This window comes from Epargyreus clarus, unplaced genomic scaffold, assembly GCF_041222505.1.
Source record: "Epargyreus clarus isolate Ecla_fem2 unplaced genomic scaffold, WU_Ecla_fem_2.2 ptg000014l, whole genome shotgun sequence".
Classification (NCBI taxonomy): domain Eukaryota; kingdom Metazoa; phylum Arthropoda; class Insecta; order Lepidoptera; family Hesperiidae; genus Epargyreus; species Epargyreus clarus.
In genome coordinates this window covers 14,970,089-14,992,508 of record NW_027332222.1, presented here as the reverse complement: position 1 = coordinate 14,992,508, position 22,420 = coordinate 14,970,089, and the positions used below count along the sequence as shown (strand labels likewise).

Here is a 22,420-nt window from a genome sequence, read left to right as displayed (position 1 = left end):
GCCGGCGGAGTGCGGTTTCACGGCGTCTCCCTGGCCTTCGCTCCAATACAACACGCACCCAGTAGCATCGATGCTTAGACAGACCCACCGTACCCGAAAAGTACGCCGTCGGGAGCATCACAGAGGATGGGAAGGGAGGATAAGGGGATGGATTATTTGTTTTAGCAAAATATCACATCTATTTATCTACTACCTAGAACTTTTGATTTGACTGATTTCAAAATATTATAATGTGCATTTTGATAATTATTATGTTTGAAAAATATAGGTACCAAAGACGTAACAATTTATTTTATTAGAGTTAGTTCCTTATTAAAAATAATTTAAAATTAATGACAGTTTTTTTTATAAAATACCCTACCCTGCTTAAGAAACATAACGTATGTCCAAGCAATTTTTAGTCAACACCGCGTAAGTCACGCTAAAATCTTAATATATACATTTTTTTATATAAAACGTTTTTTATATCTTCAATGACTTGATTTTAAATACTTTTTCCAAAAAAAAATTCTCAAATGTAGCTAATTAAAATTTTTGACAGTTTTTTTGCTCTCCTGAAAAGTAGACATTTTTGACTTACACACTGTTAGAACTTCATGGACGATATGTATGTTAAAATGCCATCGTACATCTCTACCTAATAAATAATTTTCATTCGCAATCTACATCTCCAAGCGTTCCGACACATACAAATGCAAAATTAGTTTGAATCCAGAGTTATTAGCAAAGGCGTCATCTTCTTTTTTGGTCTGAGATAAGAATGAAAATATTTTCCGCGCCATACCTCGAGAAATGAGAACGTGGGTTGTGTGGGTGTTACACGCTTACTGCACCCGTATTTCATCCTTGGTAGCTGCAGAAAACTAGCACAAATATCTTGAAAAATCTTTGTAGCTACCTACTATTCTTTCTATTTACTAATCAGACCTGTAGCTTGCGAAGTAAGGTTTTATCTTATTAATATGAAACCTTTATTAGCATCATAACCTCATTAAGTACTTACCTACTTCACTATTCCATGGCAATCCTACTATTATACACAAAGAAGCTTATCACATTTTTTAAATCACATTTGAAATTTTTAAAAATTAAAGGAATACACAGGCTGTGTAGCTTAGCTATAATAATATGTCATCTGTAATATTAGATCCTAATAAATATGTATATGTAACCCTTCAAGTAACAAACGAGCATTCAGTCCAATGAGTTGGACAACCTTTTCCATTTACCTACTATAGGTACCTACCTAAGGGTAGGTATAGTAGGTAAATGAACATTTATAACTAACTACATATTTGTTTTAACTAAAGCCGACTATAGATGCGTTGCCCCGAATCAAACGCAAAAACTATTTCACATTGAAATAGATTTAGCGATGGTACTGTGGCGACTTTCCACGAGTATTCTGAATTACGCTGAATCAAAGTTCTCTAAACATCTAGCATTTATACAAGCTCTGAACAGAGACAACCGGAGTACCGCCGCTCCTCGGGCATGATGTCCTAGCCTGGCGGGAGATCTCCCTTTGCCAAAGTACCTGATCAAACCATACTCTGCCTTCAACATTAAAGCAACCCCTAAGAATAAATTAACCCTATCAAACATTAAAGCAACCACTCCCTGTCATTTCACTTACCGCCCCCTTATAAATGGTAAATTTATGCATAATTATAGCTCTATTACGGGAATATTTTGATTAATTGCTCACGGCTCCATTGTTTTAACTATCCAAATTATGGTAAGTCTTAATAACTTTAGTTCAATCTCTGTAATTAATTTGTCTTTGTCTATGAATAAAACAATCTACCTATTTTCTACGTATAGATATTTTGTGCTTTCTAAATATTAGCTAAATCTGTTCATGCTGCATGGTGACTTAGAATGAAATTCCCGTGAGAATTTTGAGACAAAGCATAAAAATAGTTTTAAAGAAATGCAGAATGTACATATTTTAAGTTAACTGACAACAGCTTTGGGGTTTTGTGGATACAAGCATACTGATGCTGGAATGTGGTAGAGCTAAGTAGTATGGTTTGGCCGAGGAGGTACAACCCCCACACCTATTTCTAGCGTGAAACAGTTCTTGTGTGTCGGAGTAAGGGTGTGGTTGCCGCTTATCTTACATATGAGGCTACCATCAAGTCCTCAGGAGTAGCAACGTATCGGTGACCATGTGGAAACCTTGTTCCATATGTAGTTCAGATGCCAATGGGCGGTAATGAGTACTTACCGTTTTCTACTTTAGTCTTATGCTTAACAAGCTTTTGCCCGCGGCTTCGCTCGCGTTACGAAGTAATATTTTCATCCCCATGGGGGTAGAATTGATCAAAATCCTTTCTTAGCGGATGCCTATGTCATAACATCTACCTGCATGCCAAATTTCAGCCCGATCCGTCCAGTGGTTTGGGTTGTGCGTTGATAGATCACAATGTCAGTCAGTCACCTTTGAGTTATATACATTTAGATTATTTTTAATAAATAATACTAACAACAAAATAATAAAAACTGAATCACATCAACTGTAATTTATACAATATGTCACAACAGTTTCATATAAAAAGTTTTATTAAATTCTTTACCTAAGCATAATATTTACTTTTCTAGCGAAAAATGTATATTTACCTATTCTCTTGTGCTTACATTTTTCTGCAAAGTATTAAAACATTGCGAGCAAAGCGCGGTGTTTGCTTCAGACTTCTTATTTCTTCTTATTTTTGTTTGCATAGCAAATGTCTTTACCACACTATGAAAATATATGGATACGGCACTTGCAACGTACGAGATTACTGCTGTGCAAAGAGTTTTAATATTTTTCAAGGGCAAGTTAACAGTATTAATGAGGAGTTCCGTCTTTTTTAGCAATTTTAACGAACATTACTTTTTGTTTGCTTCTTCAACATCAAAATGCATATTTTTAAAATGTACTTGATATAATTGCCTCGCATTCTTTCCTTTCGGCTAAAATTTTAATACATATTTAAAATTGTTGGTGTCGCTTCATACACATAAAATATTTAATTTACTATAGGTAATCGGGTTAATCCGTCTAATACTATAATCAATAGTGTCAGACTAAAAATAATCAATACTAAACCACATCCATTTTTGTAAATCACTGGCAAGTTGTAATTTATTCCTGCCATAGATACTGCCATACTGCCATTAGCATATTTTTAATTTCTTCTGGAATAATTATGATAATTACTTACTAATTTATAACTTATAAAAAAATATAAATGGGTACTTAGTATTCAATCAAATAATTTTATAAGCGCGCTGTCTTAATAGGTAAATATTTTTAATGTTGGCAAATTGAACGCGGAATATTTCAAATTTGCTATGAATTAAGCTTATAAGCAGAACTTTGTAGATTTTCGATCGATTAATAGTAATAACTACATATGTACTTAATTATTTAGTTGAATTTTTAGATCAATATGGTAGAGGATACAATGGTTTCAGCTTCGCATTTTCTCATTGTAGCAAGAATTTAATAAAGCTACAATGAGCCGAAGCATTCGAAAGCAATGTTACAGCGCAGTATGTTTGTGGCTATGCAATATGCTCAGAGAATTTGAAAATGGAAAATAATGTTGAGTGAACTATTTCTGTTTGCATTTTTCTATATGGCATCCTCATGAGAGAAATCTATTGTGGAATTCTAAAGTATTAAGGAGTAAATTGTATTTACATTACAATTGATAATGTTCATTAATGCAAAAGTTAAAACTATCCCTTTATACATTTATAATAATAATTAAATTCGGTGTTCAGTGTAGGCTGTCCTTTTTTAAATGATATGTAAACCATCTAAAAAAAGTTATTGTTAATTTATTTGAATTATTATTTTTAATTAAGTGCCTACATGTTTTTCGATAAACATTACCTAATGTTTGACTTGCCCTAAAAATTTTAGACCACTATATAAGTACTTATCTTGACCAAAAAAAAAAACAATACAATTTCCCGCCGTTTTCTTGTATGATAAAAATATTATCTCCCATTAATTATTGTTATATTTTATTTCTTCAACTCTAAGACATAAAACAACAATAATAAAAATATGAAATTGATTTAATACTTAACCGTTTAACACCCAGGATTCAAAATATTAAATCTAAATTTCATTTTATAAATCATTTTAACTTCACACGAAATTCACATTTTGCGTAGCTACGTGACCGCCATATTGGAATGCATCGTATTTCAAATTTCGAACGCGAAAATCCACAATGTCGAGAACGTCCATTGTGAATTATTACAATACATATTGGTTCCCATTTTCTCTATTGTCACATATGAGAGCATCGAAATAGGATTTTTCACTATATAACGCATGATATTTTTATAGATAGGTACGTATTTATTTATTGGAAAATAGTACGTTTTACATTTAGTAAATGTGTTGGTCTGTAGCATAGATAAGTATAGATATCTCACCGCCTTGTAATTGAAGAAAGCCATTAAATGGCTTAAACGGCTGACAACGTATCAGCCGTTGAATAGCTGTCACGTTATTATTTACGTGGAACAATGCCGCCATGAGGTGCACAAACATGAAATCGAAGATAAAGTGCGGAGAAATATCGTTTCATTCGTAAATGATTTTTTTTTTTTTTTTTTTTTTTATAATATAAGAGTAGCAGACGAGCATGCAGTCCACCTGATGGTAAGTGGCTACTGCCGCCCATGGACATCTATAATCAACCCCAGATAGAATTAGATATTCCTACCTGAGGTCGGCCACAGATGCGCCGCTACCCCTGAGGACTAAGCTGGAACGCCTCGAAAAAGTCTGTCTCCCTTACCACACCCTTCAAACCGGAACACAGCAGCGCTTAACACTGCTGTTATTAGGTAGAAATAGGTGTGGCGGTGGTGCCGCCGGAGTCGAACCACAAAGGGTTCTACCACCTTTAAACTATATTTTTTTAATATTTTTCAAACCCGAAAATAGATTTCAATTGTCAAAACTGGTTACATTTTTTTGTTAGGAGTGAGTAATCTTTACTAATCTATGGTCTGTAGTAAAATTTTACAGATCAAAGTTTTACATAGAAAAAAATATAAAAGGAATATAAGAGACAAGATTTACTTATAATAATATCAGGTGGATTTTGTAATATGTATGATGTATGATGTAGGTGGAGTTTGTATGTACCTTTATGATGACAAGACTTACTTGTAGAGATCAGTGTCTATTTAATACGAACTAAACTTTGAAAAGTTAAATATAGTTGATATTTAAAAAAAAGATACTAACTTCATTACTAAAATGTAATAAAATATACAGATAATTCCCGCAGTTTTTGCTTTTGTTTGAGTGGAAAAAGTTTTTCTCAGCGATGTCTATAGAATACTTTAAAATATATTTTCGACATTATCTATCATTACCGTTCTTCGAACTTCTCATTCAAAAGGAATTTGTAAATATATGGAAAAACTTGAAATAAAAAAAAATAGCTATTAATATAATAGTTAAATATTTTCTAATTTTCCAAATATCTTTTAGCACTATCACTTTATCTTTTACCCTTTGGTGGAATTCTATTTCCGGCAGACTCCCTGATCTAAGCATAGGTCTATCCATGGCTCATTGTGTTACAAATAGCATTTGTACAAAGTAGATTAATCTTAATGGATTCTGCTTTAATCCCATCATTCGAGTGGAAAGCGACGATTGCAGTACAAAGGAGAGATAATATTGAACAATTACATACGTTACAGGGATGTTGTGGAGCTAACCGTGACGAAACTATCGGATATCTGACAACATATTTCGGATACCGTAATCCAAATAAAAATTTTGAAGAATCCTTACTAATATTATAAATCCGAAAGTAACTGTCTGTTTGCCTCTTCTTCACGCCTAAACCACTGAACCGATTTTAATGAAATTTTGTACAAAGATAGTCTGAGACCCGAGAAAGGACATAGGATAGTTTTTATCCCGGAAATCCCACGGGAACTAGATACTATTCCTACTACTAAGATCAATTAATCGGAGAATCGATCTTTTGGACCAAAAAGTCGATTATTTTAATCGATATTAGTAAGGTTAGTAATCGTAAACTATGCATTTGATCAAGTGATGATCTTTAGCAAAGTTGTTGTCCATGAGCCTTTAGAATAAGGATGGAATCTAAATGACGCACTTTTATGAAAAGTTTTCGCCGAAGCAAGCCGACGCTGTTCAGTTACTTTACAATTTACATATAAAATCAAATCATTGCCTATTTGTATTTTCTTCACTTTTAAGATTTTTTAATCTCATATTCGTAACTGAAATTATGCCAGACTTTATGAGATTAGACTAATATCGCGTATGTGAAGCATTTTAGTGTAACATTTTTGTACTAACGGTACTCACGACACGCGGTTTAAAATTATTTATTACCGACGAGCTTTTGCCCGCGGCTTCGCTCGCGTTACAAAGTAATATTTTCATCCCCTATTTTATCCCCTTGGGGGTAGAATTGATCAAAATCCTTTCTTAACGGATGCCTACGTCATAACATCTACCTGCATGCCAAATTTCAGCCCGATCCGTCCAGTGGTTTGGGCTGTGCTGATAGATCCGTGCGTAGTCCTTTGACCTTTGAGTTATATATATTTAGATATTTCGACCGAGTTGCATGCATCTATGCTACAAAAATATCCAAAACTATCGGATGATCCAATATAATTCCATATACATAACCGTATCCGAAGCCGATGGACATAATATTTTCAATAAATATATCTATATCCAGATCCGAATTTTCAAATTCATAACATCCCTACATTACACAGACGCGGATGAGGCTTGACAAGAACAAAGGGCGTCGATTACTCGATGTACTTAGGTAGTACAATGTGTTCACTCTGAATTAGAGACGAAATGGCTATTAGAGTGTTATAGATAGGTACTCATTTTTACACAACGGAGCCGATTTGAGAGATATTAATGTTACTGCCGCCATCATCACATGATACATTTTAAGGTAGGACCCTTTGCACTTTTTTATTCCGAGGGCACTACCGCCACACCTGCCTAATAACAGCAGTGTGAAAAGCTCCTGCGTTCCGTAATGAATGGTAAGGAAGGCATTCTTATCCGAGGCGTTCCAAGTTAGTCCTCAAAGGTAGCAACGTATCTGTGGCCGACCGGGACATGGTACATCCATGTCCCGGTGTTGGTGGGTCCAAAGTAGGGGTATAATACCAACCTACCAATTTAATAATAATACGAAAAAAGGCATAAAATCTATGCATTATTGCTCGAATCAATTTATAACACTAGAAAAGTATATAAATATGACATAATATTTTCCTATGTTTTCGGTTTAAGCCTTCCAAAGTAATTTGGAAACTATCAATTAGGTATCCGGAAATAGTTCCTAAACCTATTTTAGCAAAATACAAGCGAGCTCCAAACTTAATGAAAGAGCCAATTTGGAGGCACTTCAATTACAAAATACCAGGGGAGCACAAAGGCAGCTTATCTTCTAATTAACACGTAAGTCCATGTGACGTGGCTTATTAGTTCCGGCTTAAAATAGACATAGAAAAGATTTTGTCACCGCCCTAAAGCTGTTTTTGAGAGGGTCTTCATTATTGATATAACAATGAGAACAGTAGAAGTATAGCAGATGTTGTCAAGAAAACTAGCAACACCACAATCTACAATTCCATACACATTGCACAGAATCGCAATACTTGGAAGACTATCGTAGACAAGGCTGTTCTTGATGGTCACGACCCTCAGTCATGAGGATTCGACTAAGAAGAAAGAAGTATAGCAACAGTAGAAGTATAGCGTGATAGCCTAGTGGCACCTCTGATTTTTCAAAGTTATGTGCGTATTAGAAATTAATTATTACTTGCTTAAATGGTGAAGGAAAACAACGTGAGAAAACCTGCATATCTGAGAAGTCTTAAAAAAAAAGTTTTCAAAGGTAGGTAATATGTAGTCTACCAATATACGCACTTGGCCAGGCACGGTGGACCATCACCTATTCCTTCTCATTCTGGGAGGAGACCCGTGCCCAGCAGTGAGACAGCAATGGGTTGATGATGAATGAGAACAGCATTTTACAGATAAAAATAGTGAAAAAAAAATGTTTAGTCCGACAAATTTTCCTGTGCGTATGGCAGGGACGCAGCTGCCGATTATAAGCTACGAGTAAGTTGTGAAAACTTCCTAAGAAATGGAGAATTTTAAAGAATAACGATAGAATAAGCTGTATTTCACAGCATAAAAGGCTTCAACACCAATGACAAAACACCCTGTATGCATTAACTGTTTCTGAAAACCGCTACACACACAGAATATATATCGGACTATATAATATATTATATAAGATAGGTAATCCAAAATGTTGACATTTCTATTTGCCTCTCGCTCTCTGTATATAAAGTGTGACCGAGAGTCATAATTACGAGCTCAAAACATGCTTATCATTGTTCCTTCCATCAACAATACCACCTAGATGCACAGTCCCATACAAAAATTCACTTAAAACCTTCGATCAACAATACCACCTTTCTTGATCAATTGGTATTCTTGATTGAAGCATTGTTCCGAGATTACAAGCCATTTTTGACTGACTTAATATTTTCATCTAATCGACCAATTTAATATCATAATATATTATATTCTTATTAAATAATACTAGTTATTCTTCATGTTCTATATAACTCTAAATGTCTCCTGCAAGCTGCGAACGCCAATTAACGTAGATATTAATTAGTTGCATTTCTGAGTTCGCTGGTTGTGCGGCGTTCACGTTGATAATTAATTGGATTTCATTCACTGGAACTTCATTTAACTGATTTGCACTTGAAGGCTACTCCCATGTTCCATACTCCATATAATTTAATTATTTTTTATAATGTAAAAACATTGTAAACTTCCCTTGTCTTTTCACAAAACAACCTTTTTGAAATAAATAGTATTTAAAATACGTATTATTTTTAGTGATTAAGCATTATGAGAATGTATGAAATGTTGTTGAATAAAAATTTGAATCATGAACTTACTTATAATTAATTGAGAAGTAGAGTAACTCTCTATGAAGTTAGTAATTTTCGCTGTATTTATAGGCAATTAGGCATACCTACATATATGAAGACGACTTACTATATAAGTGTATGGAAATAAGATAAATAGGTACTTAACTTAGTCGTGGATTATCCATCCACCAACAAACTTACGTGAGGATGGTCCGTGGTCTGGCCGACCAGCGATAATTTAAAAATTTAAAAGCAATGATCCGAGTTACTAATACCAAAGAGTATAGTAACTTATTGAACAATTCAACCAATTTATTGTTACGTTACGTCGTTAATAAAATTAGACAAAGAAAATTTGACAGTAACGTTACAACAATAAATCATTAAAAGTAATTACTTGCCGTGTTCTGAAACTAGTTTTAGTCGTAAACAAACATTAATGAAGCCGACGCATCAGGTAGCCATTACGTGGGCTTTGGTTTACACACCCGTCTAGTCTAGGAGTCAACTATCAAAACATTCATTAGATATGTTACTATTTTATTTAAATCGTGAATGAGCATTTTTTATACTATTGAAATAGCTAACGAGCATGCTCTACCTGATGGTAAGTGGCTGATATCTCCAGACTACGAACACCAATAATCAACCCCAGATAAAATAATCAGATGCGTTGCTACCCGTTAGGACTAAGTTGGAATGCCTCAGATAAGTAAGCCTCCCTGAAAAGCGTAACACAGCAGCGCTCAACACTGCTATTATTTATCAGGCAGAAATAGATGTACCCCACCTGATGGTAACTGGTCACTGCCGCCTGAGGTCGGTTCAGAATTATTATCCATCCAATCCGATGATCTAATCGAACGATTCCAATCCTATTAGGGGTTATTTATGAATAACTCCTAATAGGATTAGAATCTAGAGGTCGGCCCCCAATTCGTCACTACGTTGAGAACTAAGCTTCAACGCTTCATGTAACTACTATACATAGTAAACATTTGGTGGTGCTTCTGTAGACGAATTATGAAGAGTTCTATGATGCCCTAATCCCAATAAAACAATATCCCAACTACTTAGACTGCTTTTGCAACTCTACGTCAAGGATACTTTAAAACTTAAGCGCTATATTCATCTGATATACTTTTAAACTCAAATTACATAATGGAAAATGATCCGTCTCTCAGCCTACAAAGCGTAGATTAAAATTTTCTCCGTTATTTAACTAGTCCGAAGCTTAGCGGTACAATGAAAACTCACTTTTATGAAAGCATAGTTAATATCGCGATTCATGCTACATTTAGCAAAACTTTCAGCGCCATATTTAATCTATGCCAACTTGTATTTAATCTGTTACTTAGATTTATACAGGGTGAACTTTTCAAATGGGCCTTCATGGCCAAATGCGAAACTATAGGTATTAGCGAAAAATGTTGAGACATGAGTTTGATAAAAACGAAAACTGGTTCGATTTTTTTTTTTAATCTTTTTCACCGACCGGGAATTAAACGAGCTGATTTGGAAAAATAAACAAATCTGTATTATTCCACCATCGGATAGTATCGGGAATGCTTAAAAGTTTCCTTACAACAGGTAGGTATAACCGATTTTTTGCCAAAGCTAACTTGCAAAGCCAGTAAGTTTTTCATGGGAAGGTAAAGTATGTTTGAAGCCAAAACATATGCTATATTTTATCAATAAAATATTTACAATTTAAAAATCAAAAAACCATGCATATATAATGTATGATTTTTCGATTTATTTGTCATCACTCTAATATTGCCTACATTTACGTCATAAGGGATTAATCACTTATCCCTGTACTATTTTATCCTCATAAAAAAGCTTAGTTGAAACGCGTCGTACAAGTACAAATAATGTAAGGAATCATCAACCTATTACTCCTGGACACGGGTCTCCTTTCAGTATGAGAAGGAATAGGCCATAGTCCACCGCGTTGTCAATTGCGAATTGGTACACCTTACCACAGTATAAGGAATAGATATTTGTACTTGACCTTAAATACCTTCGAAAAATTGTTTTATTTTTTTAGAGATTTCTCACGATGTTTTCCTTCCCCGTTTAAGCAAGTGATAATTAATTTCCAATACGCACATAACTTTGAGGTGCCTGGGATTTGAACCTCGAATCCTCGATTAATAGGCCGAATCTCTAAAATAATGTAAGGAATAGGAAACAAATAATATAAGGAAAAATTAAAATCCGTCCACTAAATTATCAATATTTGCATTTACAAATGGTAAATGTAAATCTTATCGGGGTAAGCGAAATATTTGAGGCTATTTGAGGCCCCTATAAATTCGGGGGCCCTGGTCACAGGAACCGTGTGCCCTTAAGGTTAACACAGAATAGGGTACATTCTAATATAATTATAATTGTGTCTGTCATAATAATTAGATTTCTTAAGGCCTAACTCCGTCATAATTAAAATACTTTTCACGCTTCATACACCTACGCCAGATTTGAGTTACCAACTGAATATATAATTAATTCTAAATAATTTTGGATTCGGGAAACTTTTATATAATGTACCAGATAGGTACGATAATAACATAAAGTCAACGTAAGTATAAGTTACTGGTTCGACTGTAAGCGAGTAAATAATAATGAAAATTAATATCACCACCTGTCACTGACAAACAGGAAAATAAAAACATATTTATTTATTTCCATTTAATTCAGGGTTTTCAGAAATAGTACCCACATATTTTGTTAGTATTTACATTATACTTAAAAGCCTATGTTAGTAAATTTGTCATAAATAAAACAGAGTGAATTAAAAATCATTTTCGGTATCGGACACCCTCTAAGACATATGTCAGACACATATGTATACAGGGTGTCCGTTCGATTATCCACGATTTACGGGACTTGTATAGTATGGGTAACTAATCTGTATATTATATGCGTAACGAATCTGGAACTAACATGTAATATATACCCGTTCACATTAATGTCCGTTATTAATTATCAATCTATCCAATGCCTGCTAAAGATCGATATTTGACAATTTCTTCGTACTAGACATTGTTATACGATATTTGGTAGGCAAAACATAGATAGATTGAGTATTAATAACGAGCTTAGACTGGCCCGACAGTTTAACCTTCCGCCCACACACACCTTGCCATTTTCATATATATTATATCTCCCTACTACATAATATAGTAAGTTAGTTACAAAAGACAAAACATACTCGACTTCCAAACTGCCTAAGAAACATTTAATTACTTTGAAATAATTAACAGCGTAGGTGTAAATTCATTTAATGTTCACATTCTTACGTTTAATGAGCGAGATGTGTAACAAAATAATTAAATTACGACTGTTCGTGCTGTTTCCGGGTGAAGGGTGTTGGCAACCCAACAATAATGTAATGTAATAATTATGTGACAACACTGAGGGCGTCTTTTCCGCTCGCCACGATAAAATTGCGGTATCGGCTCGTCGCTATAAAATGGGCGTGTCTACTTAAAATAAATAAGTTTTTTGCATCCAAACTATACGTTTCAATCATTACAGACCACAAAAACCCCAACATTGGTCCTTCGAGCCGGATATGAACCGACCAATGGATGTACAGTACACAAGAAAACCCCAACAGGGGGAAAGGTAACTTACATTCCCTTCCCAACTCTTATCTTGTCTGCATGCTACTGGGCACTTTACTTCACCACTGTAGGAAGTTTGGAATGTAGTGAGCGTAACGTATCGGAGGTGGTACAGCCCTTTGTGGTTCTTATCCTGTGGTACCACTGTCACAATTATAACAGCAGAATCAAGCGCTGCTGTGTTCCGCTTTGAAGGGTGTGGTAAGGGAGCCATACTTATCCGAGGGCGTTCCAACTTAGGCCTCATGGATTAAAACGCGTGTGTCGCGGACCTGAGATAGGAAACTAGTAGCTAATTTTATACGTTAATAGAATTAACATAAATTAGTGATTATCAATAAACAATATAAATCTGATTCTCTATAAACGCACCTTGTCGTTAACAGACCCTTTACATCGGTTTTGGTGCAAATGAATTCGCCATTATACGCTAATCGGTTTTAAATGGTTTTCCCTAAGCCAGTCATGGCCTGCTTTTTGGGCAAACTCTCATTAATCGGTGTATATTGTTAAGTATTCGCGAATTACTGCGACATTTTATGAAATAAACGAAGTATGAAGGTGGTAGAGCCTTTTGTGTTTCGACTCTGGAGACATCACCACATGTGCCTACATGCTTAGTAGCTGCAGTGTTAAACGTTGCTGTTTTCTGGTTTGAAAGGTGTGGTAAGGTAGATATACTTATTCGAGGCGTTCTTACTTACCTGGGCGAGGCTTCTTATAGGGAGTTGATTACAAATGTCCATCAGCAGCATTGGTCACTTACCATCAGGTGGAATGTGCGCTCGTTTGCTATTTCAATATTATAAATAACCCTTCCTTTGCTGGTTATGGAAATCCGTGATTAACCTGAGATAGCGTTATTAGAGTCCTCAAATTAGAACACAGCAGCACTTAATGCTGCTGTTATTATCGGTAGAAATGGGCGTGGAGCTAGTGTTACTGGAATTGAACGATGAAGAGTTCTACCACATTCAAATGTGTAAAAAGAAATCTAAGATCCATCTGATATCTACATTTTTATTCTAGGTCTGGGTGTTTACGCATTCATCTATGTGTTTGTCCATAACTCCCACAACATAGGTGTAATAAAAAGAGAAGAACTTCGAATAATTGGCTGTATCACGTACTAAGTATAGATAGAAGTATACACACAACATTGCAAACTTTTGGAATAATTCAACAACTTCTGTTAAAAGCTTTGTTGGCAAATTGTCCATTTGAATAATTGAGGGCTGAACTTTATACTCAGCTTCCCACAAGGATATTCAACCAGACGTATTGATTCCTTATTTTAGAGAATATTTATGCATGAGCCAATTTATTTTGTGCAAATCAATAAAAAATGAAAAGAAATTAAAATTTTACTGATTACTGGGTGCTAAATTTCATTTCAATAACAGAAAATTTTGGTAAATTATTTATTTCTCAGGGCCTACAGTCATTTCCAAAAACACTCGTACTTCATTGATAAGCTTCAGAACTAGATCTTCTTCATGGGACCAGATTTCTTTAGATATACTCAACATTACTGTACCGACATGTTTACTCAGTTTTTTATTCGACGCCAACCAGTCGTAGAAATGATTCAGGAAGCTTGCAAACGGATCTTTGCGTTCACTAAACAAATGATCCATGTCGGATAAGATCATGTGAGCTAATAATATGTCATGTGCGACTTCTACACCTTTGTTTATGTCTATTATTTCTTGTCTCACGTCCACCGTTTTCAGAACTGAGAGCATTAAATCTTTTGTTGGTGTTCCATTAGTGTACGCCATGTCGTAAAGTATTAACTGAAATTCATGCGCTGTTTCATCGCTTACATGGTTGTAAAAAGAGCTTTCGGAAAGAGATTCGTGAAAGTATTTGATAAATAAACGTATCCTGTCTTCAGGCAAGGTCTTGAAGTGAGTTAGAATCTTACCAAGAGCTCTGGTACATTCGTGTGACTTAGAACAAATTTCAAAATCAGCACATAGTTTGATCTCATACTTTCGTTCTATAAACGTTGCAGCAATTATTATTTTGTGAATCAATTCCTTTTTCTCTTTACTCTCATCAGCAACTTTTTCAGCTGTTGGAACAAATACTTCTAACATTTCTTGAAACTTTGCATTGATTTTCTTTAGAGACTGTATCCAGTAGTATGCTTCTTTCCTTTTCTCTACTTTTCCGTCGGCATCTTCTAGAATATTCTTGATATATTCCAGGCTATATTTTAATTGTTTCTCGTATCTTTCAGTGGTGAAATCAGCTTGCGAACCGTTCAGAATGTTACTCATAACTTTTGCTAATACAATAATGTACTCATCAACAAAATGCTGTAACTTATCTTGACAGAATTCCATGTCTTTGCATAACAAGGTTGAGCGTACAAGAAGTGTTATAGGATCTTCAATTGGAGACGGCATCAGCGACCGTCTACCACTCCTGACATTTCTGTCTAAGTAGAACGATAAACTGTCTACAACATCCTTACCAAGACTAAGGCTACCTTGCATGTTCACTTTTACACCAGCGACAATGCATGTTATTGCTGGAAATGAAGAATCCATTAAGAAATTAAAATCTTAAGAAGTACACGTACTTAAAACATTATTAAATAGAAATGGATCCACGAGGTCTATTTATACATTAGAAGCCACCTTACGATTAGTTCTAAATTTGTGATATCTTAGGGTAGAAATCATAGTCTTGTTGACATTAGAGATAGAATTTATATTAGAACTTAGACCTTTAGTACAATAAATAGACCTTTAGTATTCGTAATCTGGATTACCTAACTTCATAACTCATACTTAAATAAAACTTGGAATTTGATTTCTTCATTAAACATAGCATCTTAAAGGACGTGTTCCACGAATAATTTAGTTTTAATATTTTCTCTGTATTTTAAAAGTTATTCAGGTTAGTACCTACTTCGCTAAGAAATAAATAAATGGTAAACAGATCTCACCTTCTACACAAAGAAAGAGATTTACATAATACATAGTATAAAGAAAGAGATTTACATATAAATAAATATGTTTATGTTCGCGTATAAAATATCCTTTTTATGTTGTCAGAATCATGAAATTGAGCGAAATATTTTTATTCGTTGTTGAAAGTAATAAAATTGAAATTATTACTTCGTGTGGCTATAATCTACTGAGTATAATGCTTTTTAAACACCGTTTTTAAATTTGTGTTGACTGAGAATCATTAATACAGTTTGATTACCTATATATTACAATGGAATTGTTAAGTAACGTTATCATACCATAGCAGACGTTATAAAATGTTAATGACTGTATTGATAAAATTGGCCAATATGGCTATCTGTTTTTGGTCCGTTTAAAAATATGTTAATATGTGTTTATGTGTATGCTAATATTTTAGGACATTTCTTCAAATACGGTTTATTTAAAGCATACATTACAATACATAAAACAATTTTGTTTTATTACTATTTGAATGATGTTACGATAAAAAAAGGGTTTCACCATCCTAACGCCATCTAGTAGGTCAGTGAGAAACTAATCTTTTACAACAAAATTGAAAATAATATTACGTATTATATTTTATAGTAAATATTAGAAAATATAATTTTATTTTAGTCATTAACTTTTAGTCTTTTAGGTATATAATTATGTTTTGCGTAACTATATTTTTTATCTGTACAAACTTCCATGATCTGTCATTGTATTTGACAGTTTGATTCCCTCTCACGATCTGTCTTTTTGTTTCGGCCATTTTTGCCGATAGACTTGTGTTCTGTTTGGGTCACGTATCCTTGCGTGGCCTTTAGATCACAGATTTAAAGTTCATTCAAGATGGTGCAGAAGAAGGTAAAAGCCATGTGCGTTTAGTTAATTATTATATTTCAAGTGTATAATAGTTATTTGTGAATTTTGTTGTGAACTCCGTCGACTCTATGTGCGCGATGGTGGTTGTTGTTTTTCATCATAAAACGTAAATACTACCACTTATTACTAAATCATATAAGTTTAAACATGTCATTGACTTCGTTTGAGAAGATGCTGTGATGTTTCGTGTGCTAAAACTTTATTTGTGGTTAATTTTAAAGATAACCTCTCAATTTAACCATGATGTTAACTTTCGAATGATAGCCGTGATTACAACCATTATCACCAAGATCTCTGATGTTAAATCAAAATGCCCATTAATGTCGTACATTTAGGAGTATTTCTGATGTTTTATTACCTTTTAGCCGAAGAAGAAGGTGGGGAAAAAGGTAGCGGCCGCTCCTTTGGTCGTCAAGAAAGTGGAACCCAAGAAGATTGTGAACCCACTCTTTGAAAAGAGAACTAAGAATTTTGCTATTGGTAAGTAACTTAGTTCTAAATGCGTACTTGTACCCTGTTTCTATATTATTTGGACCAACATGATGTAAAACTTTGTCCCGAAACTCCATGTGGGTATAATATCGAGCTTTTTAACACTGATTGGTCCAATAATCCTAGAATTATAGAACTTGTTTAGCCATGTTTAAATTCTTAGGTTATGTTGTTCAACAGTTTAGTATAATAATAACACAGTACAATAGATCCCATGCTGGATAAAACAAAGTCAGTTACAAATTAATAATGTAACACAATGTGTAAGTTGTGGAGGAAATAGTCTTTTTAGTGCTCTGTGTCCAGTAATTGAAAAGTAAAAGTAAAGTATACACAAGCTCTCAGCAAATTTCGATAAGTCTAGAATTCACTTCACCATGTGGCTCAAATGCACACATATCTTTAAAATAATATAATTGAAAGAGGTTAAAACATAAACATACATTTACTAGAACAAAAAAGCGATTTCCAGAATATTTATAGTGTACAAGTATCATTACACCAACATAACTCTCTAGGCCAGGACATCCAGCCAACCCGCGACCTGTCTCGGTTTGTGCGATGGCCCAAGTACATCCGCATCCAGCGGCAAAAGGCCGTGCTCCAGCGCAGGTTGAAGGTGCCCCCACCGATCAACCAGTTCACCCAAACCCTGGACAAGACTACAGGTAATCATCTTACATTACAGAAAATAAAGAAATAATAACCATACATATTTGTAGTTATTTTTTTTATTTATGTATAGTTCTGAGAAGATATACTTTTTTATAACTGTTTCTGAAATAGATTATTAAGAATGTTGTAAAAAATACTCTTCAAAATTAATGATAGATGTGTGAACGACAACTGGTGTGGTGGACCTGTCATCTTACCAGTCTGACACAGAATTCCGGGTTCAATACCAAAGCATACAAATATTTAAAAGATAAATAAAGATTTCTCTTCTGGGTGTTTGTCCATAGCACTCTTAACATAGGAAGCTGTATTCTCTAAAGAAAACCTACAAACCAGTGGTCTTTTTTTGTGATAATATTTATTTTCTCCCTTACATGATGATTTCCAAATGCAACTATGAATCACTATGATTATCAAAAAAATATACGAGCTTTTTAACTCTGAAGTCTTGATAACTATTATTTATGTGCATTTTCTTCAATGACAGTTGTTTTAAAATGTTCATAATATCTCTTACAGCGAAAGGACTATTCAAGATCCTTGAGAAATACAGGCCTGAGACTGAAGCAGTCAGGAAAGAGCGCCTAAGGAAAGCTGCTGAAGCTAAGGTAAATTCACCTTTCATTTATCTATCCATATATTTATACTTATTTTTTATTTTATTTTTTTATAATAGGCATAGAACCCTTAGGGGTAGCGGCGCATCTGTGGCCGACCTCAGGTAGGAATATCTAATGCTATCTGGGGTTGATTACAGATGTCCATGGGTGGCAGTAGCCACTTACCATCAGGTGGACTGCATGCTCGTCTGCTACTCCCATATTATAAAAAAAAAACCCCAGATATAATTAGATATTCCTAACTGAGATTGGCCACAGATGTGCTTCTTCCCCTGAGGAATAAGCTAGAACACCTCGGAAAAGTATGTCTACCCTTCAAACCGTAACAGAGGGTTCTACCACCTTCAAAATATTCCATATTCCTTATAAATATATGCATCGTAATATACATACTTTAGGCATAGCAATATATTATGATATAAACTTTGTCAATTGGTTGTAGAGTAACCTTTAATGTTTCCACAAGTAATTAGACAAAAATGAAAATGAAATTCATAGGAAGAATTTTCTCCAAAACACAAATGCTTCTAGTATATAAACTAAAGATAATGTTTTTTATAAAACATGATGTAATTTTCTCATTGCACTATATGCCTAAATTGATAATTATTAAATAATGCTCTTTAATATAATTACAAAGTAACTTATAATTACTCTTATTTTATAAAGAAATTATAGCTAACATGACTTGAGTGATGTATAACGTTACATATCAGAAGGCCATGAAGACCTCTAACCACCAAGATCTCTGACCTCACCATCATTAAAATAAAATCACTGCACATCACAATCACATAATAATTGTATAATACTTTATTATCAGGTCGCCAAGAAAGATGAGCCTCCACCAAAGAGGCCAAACACAATCCGGTCAGGCACAAACACAGTGACCAAGCTGGTCGAGAAGAAGAAGGCACAGCTTGTTGTCATCGCTCACGATGTTGATCCTATTGAGGTATGTTTGTCATTTTTTTTATTATACTGGTGATAATATTTTGGGAAACCAACTCTTAGCAATATTTTGTATGGTCATAATGCTCTTTTTTTTTTGGTCTTTAGTTTTGTTTAAGTCTAGTTTTATTAAGATTTTATGATGACTTTATGACTTTGAAAATTTGCATTAAACTGCTCCAGAAAATAAAACATTTTACATGTGAAACTTTGTAAGTTTTTTAAATATATATATGGGATTTTTCCCATTTTTCATCTGCCTACAGTACTCGAAAAGTGTTTAGACCTTATATAAAATATGTATTTCATTGTAAGATGGCTATGATGTTAGAATTTCTTCACCTGAGGCTGAGGATATTGTTAAATCAAATCCACAGACTGCATGAAGACAGTTGACTCTGAGCCCATTGCATACAGTTCTACAAGATGTTATGACAATATATCTTCAAAGTTATAAAGGCAATTTGTATAAGGAACCACTGATGAACTTAGGTGATGATGATTATGATGAATTAAGGAAACTTTACAGTGTTGCTTTTTAATGACAATGCATAAGACCGATAGCTTAAAATTCCTAATTTTCATACTTAGCTAGCGAATATTAGAGGTAGCCGTTCAAACATGGAAATGCATATGTATTTATTTAACCAATAGCAGTCATTTAGCCAACTTCTAATCAGATACACTCAGAATTTCAATGTGCTTTCTACATAGACAACCTCTTAATTTTTTTTCTCTATTTTCCAGCTGGTACTCTTCCTGCCCGCCCTCTGCCGCAAGATGGGCGTGCCCTACTGCATCGTGAAGGGCAAATCCCGCCTGGGAGCCCTTGTTCACCGCAAGACCTGCACATGCTTAGCGCTGACGCATGTAAGTATTGTTAAAACAAAATGTATGGTCAGTTATATAGTTTGTCAAACTATTGAAGAAGTGCATGTGATGATTTATTTGCTATCTGAATGCCATGAGGATAGCTTATCTACCACCAATACAGATACATCTGAGTATGTCTTCTTCAATAATGTTTTGCTTTTGACAGAGAGACTGCTAAAATTACTTTGATATTGCTACACTTGGAACTTATTTAAATGAACATTAATGTTAACATGTTTCTGTAATGTTTATATTTAAACATAATCGAGTTTTCGTGGAAAAAGGAATGCAATAATTATGTAAAGAAATGATAAATTGTCATTTTTACATGTGTGGAGTAGGAATAATTGAATTTTTATGGACGATTCAAAGGCAATGCTCACTAATACATTGAATAAAATTTACAGGATAATGTTATTTAGAACTAGAAATATTTACTTGAAAATATATTAATGATTTACTATTTTAGATTGCTTTTAGCTATAACAAGAACAAAATGGGAATATTATTATAATCTGCGTAAACTGTCAAAATCTGTCAACCTATACATCCCACCAAGATTCATACATGCTTACCATAAACCAATTCTTTCTCAGGTGGAATCCGGCGACCGTGCCGCCTTCTCGAAGGTGGTGGAAGCCATCCGCACGAACTTCAACGAGCGGTACGAGGAGCTCCGCCGGCACTGGGGCGGCGGCGCGCTCGGCAACAAGTCCAACGCGCGCATCGCCAAGCTGGAGAAGGCCAAGGCGCGGGAACTGGCCCAGAAGCAGGGCTAAACCAATAAACTTTAATGTCTATGTGGTTGTTTTATTGTACTATGATGAAAAGCCCCCTTGGTTCAAAGATACACTGCGAAATCCTACTTCTGTCTAATAAAAATCCCAAAGGTGTTAGAACCTTCTGTGGTTCGACTGGCGGCCATAGTCACACCTATATCTGCATCAACAAGTGCTGCTGTGTTCTGGTTTGAAGGATGTGATTAGGGAGACACTTTCGAGGCATGGACGGCAGTAGCCACCTGCCATCAAGTGGACTGCATGCTCATCTGCTACTCTGTGTGAATGTTTGTTCAAAGATTCACCACTCCAACACTTATTTCTGTCTAATAATGTTATTGTTGCGGTTGTGATTTGAAGGTGTCTCCATTATGGAAACACGTGGCGTTTCAATTTTGTCGTATATCTAATAACAGCAATTTCTTAAAATATTGATAAGGAAACATTACTATTTATAGTCATAGCCCTGTGTAAATAGCTTTAATTATATTTTGCCTTGAAGCGCCATCTAAGAAATACATAGATAACTACGTTAGTAAGTGAAGTTAGCATATATTTACTTAATGTACACTGTCACAGATGTCGCTTTTGTCGATTTCGCTTATTACTGTATTCTTTGCAAATCAAAAGTGGATGTAAAATTAATAATTCAACAACATTGTTTTAAGAATTGAAAAAAATATTCGTGGGCATATTTATACATAGTAAATACCTCAATAATAGTCAAGCAGCTCATTTTAGGTTTAATAGTCCAGGAGGAATTGGCGCAAGAGTACCGAAAACTATTCCACCTCAATTTTTTTATGCGATCCTCTTTAAATTGTCCTACTGGTGATATAAATGCATGTTGCCATGGGGCAACCCCGTGCCATATTGTTTAAACTGAAATTGTTTAAACAATTGCAAGGAATTGTTATTTTTCAACCGGACAATTTTTTTTTATATTCTTTATTGAAATACGAATAAAAAAAGTCCTATGACTTTTCACGATAAAGTTAATATTTTTAGAGATATGAATTTTTAAAGGTTCGAAAAATCTCAAATTTGGGTACTTTTGACCCATGAAAAATATATATAAATAATATTTTTTTTTAAATTCTTTATACAATAGTTAATAATATTCTTAATAGAGACTTTTAAAAATTTTATTGTTTATACCTGTTTTATAATTGTTAATTTTACGCGCTCACAAGTATGCGCCGCTTACCTTTAAGTATCGCCGTCTCTCTCTGACTCATGCGCTGCATCGGCCTCTCTATGTCCTGAATCATTATTTATCATTTATCTTAAAAACTATTAACTTTATCAAGATTGTTAAAGAGAGCAATGTTATTAATAATTAAATTGTCTACAATTTGTTTCTCATAATTTTTTTTCTGAAATCAATTTTACGAAAGTTATTTAAGCATGAATCGGAACATGTAAATAAAATTACTTTTTTATCAGTTTATATTATTTTTTTGTTATTATCATAGTTATTATCATAGAGAGAGACGGCGATACTTAAAGGTAAGCGGCGCATACTTGTGAGCGCGTGAAATTAACAATTATAAAACAGG

General features: G+C 34.3%; 2 protein-coding genes and 1 non-coding gene across 3 annotated transcripts; 2 read left to right on the top strand and 1 right to left on the bottom strand.

The window, feature by feature from the left end:
- Nucleotides 1–14,044: 14,044 nt before the first annotated feature.
- Nucleotides 14,045–15,158, bottom strand: LOC140746922 (uncharacterized). Its single transcript, XM_073079081.1, has one exon. The coding sequence runs from the start codon at nucleotides 15,125–15,127 to the stop codon at nucleotides 14,045–14,047; it is 1,083 nt and encodes a 360-aa protein (XP_072935182.1). The 5' UTR covers nucleotides 15,128–15,158.
- A 1,134-nt stretch (nucleotides 15,159–16,292) lies between these two features.
- Nucleotides 16,293–20,882, top strand: RpL7A (ribosomal protein L7A). The gene is made up of 7 exons (XM_073079175.1): nucleotides 16,293–16,453; nucleotides 16,837–16,951; nucleotides 17,482–17,631; nucleotides 18,158–18,246; nucleotides 19,082–19,213; nucleotides 19,957–20,079; nucleotides 20,679–20,882. Exons 1-7 carry the CDS (start codon nucleotides 16,439–16,441, stop codon nucleotides 20,859–20,861), a joined length of 807 nt encoding a protein of 268 aa, XP_072935276.1. The 5' UTR covers nucleotides 16,293–16,438; the 3' UTR covers nucleotides 20,862–20,882.
- LOC140747624 (small nucleolar RNA SNORD36) lies at nucleotides 17,006–17,076 on the top strand. Its single transcript, XR_012102887.1, has one exon. It is a non-coding gene; the product is annotated as a small nucleolar RNA SNORD36 (small nucleolar RNA).
- Nucleotides 20,883–22,420: the final 1,538 nt, after the last annotated feature.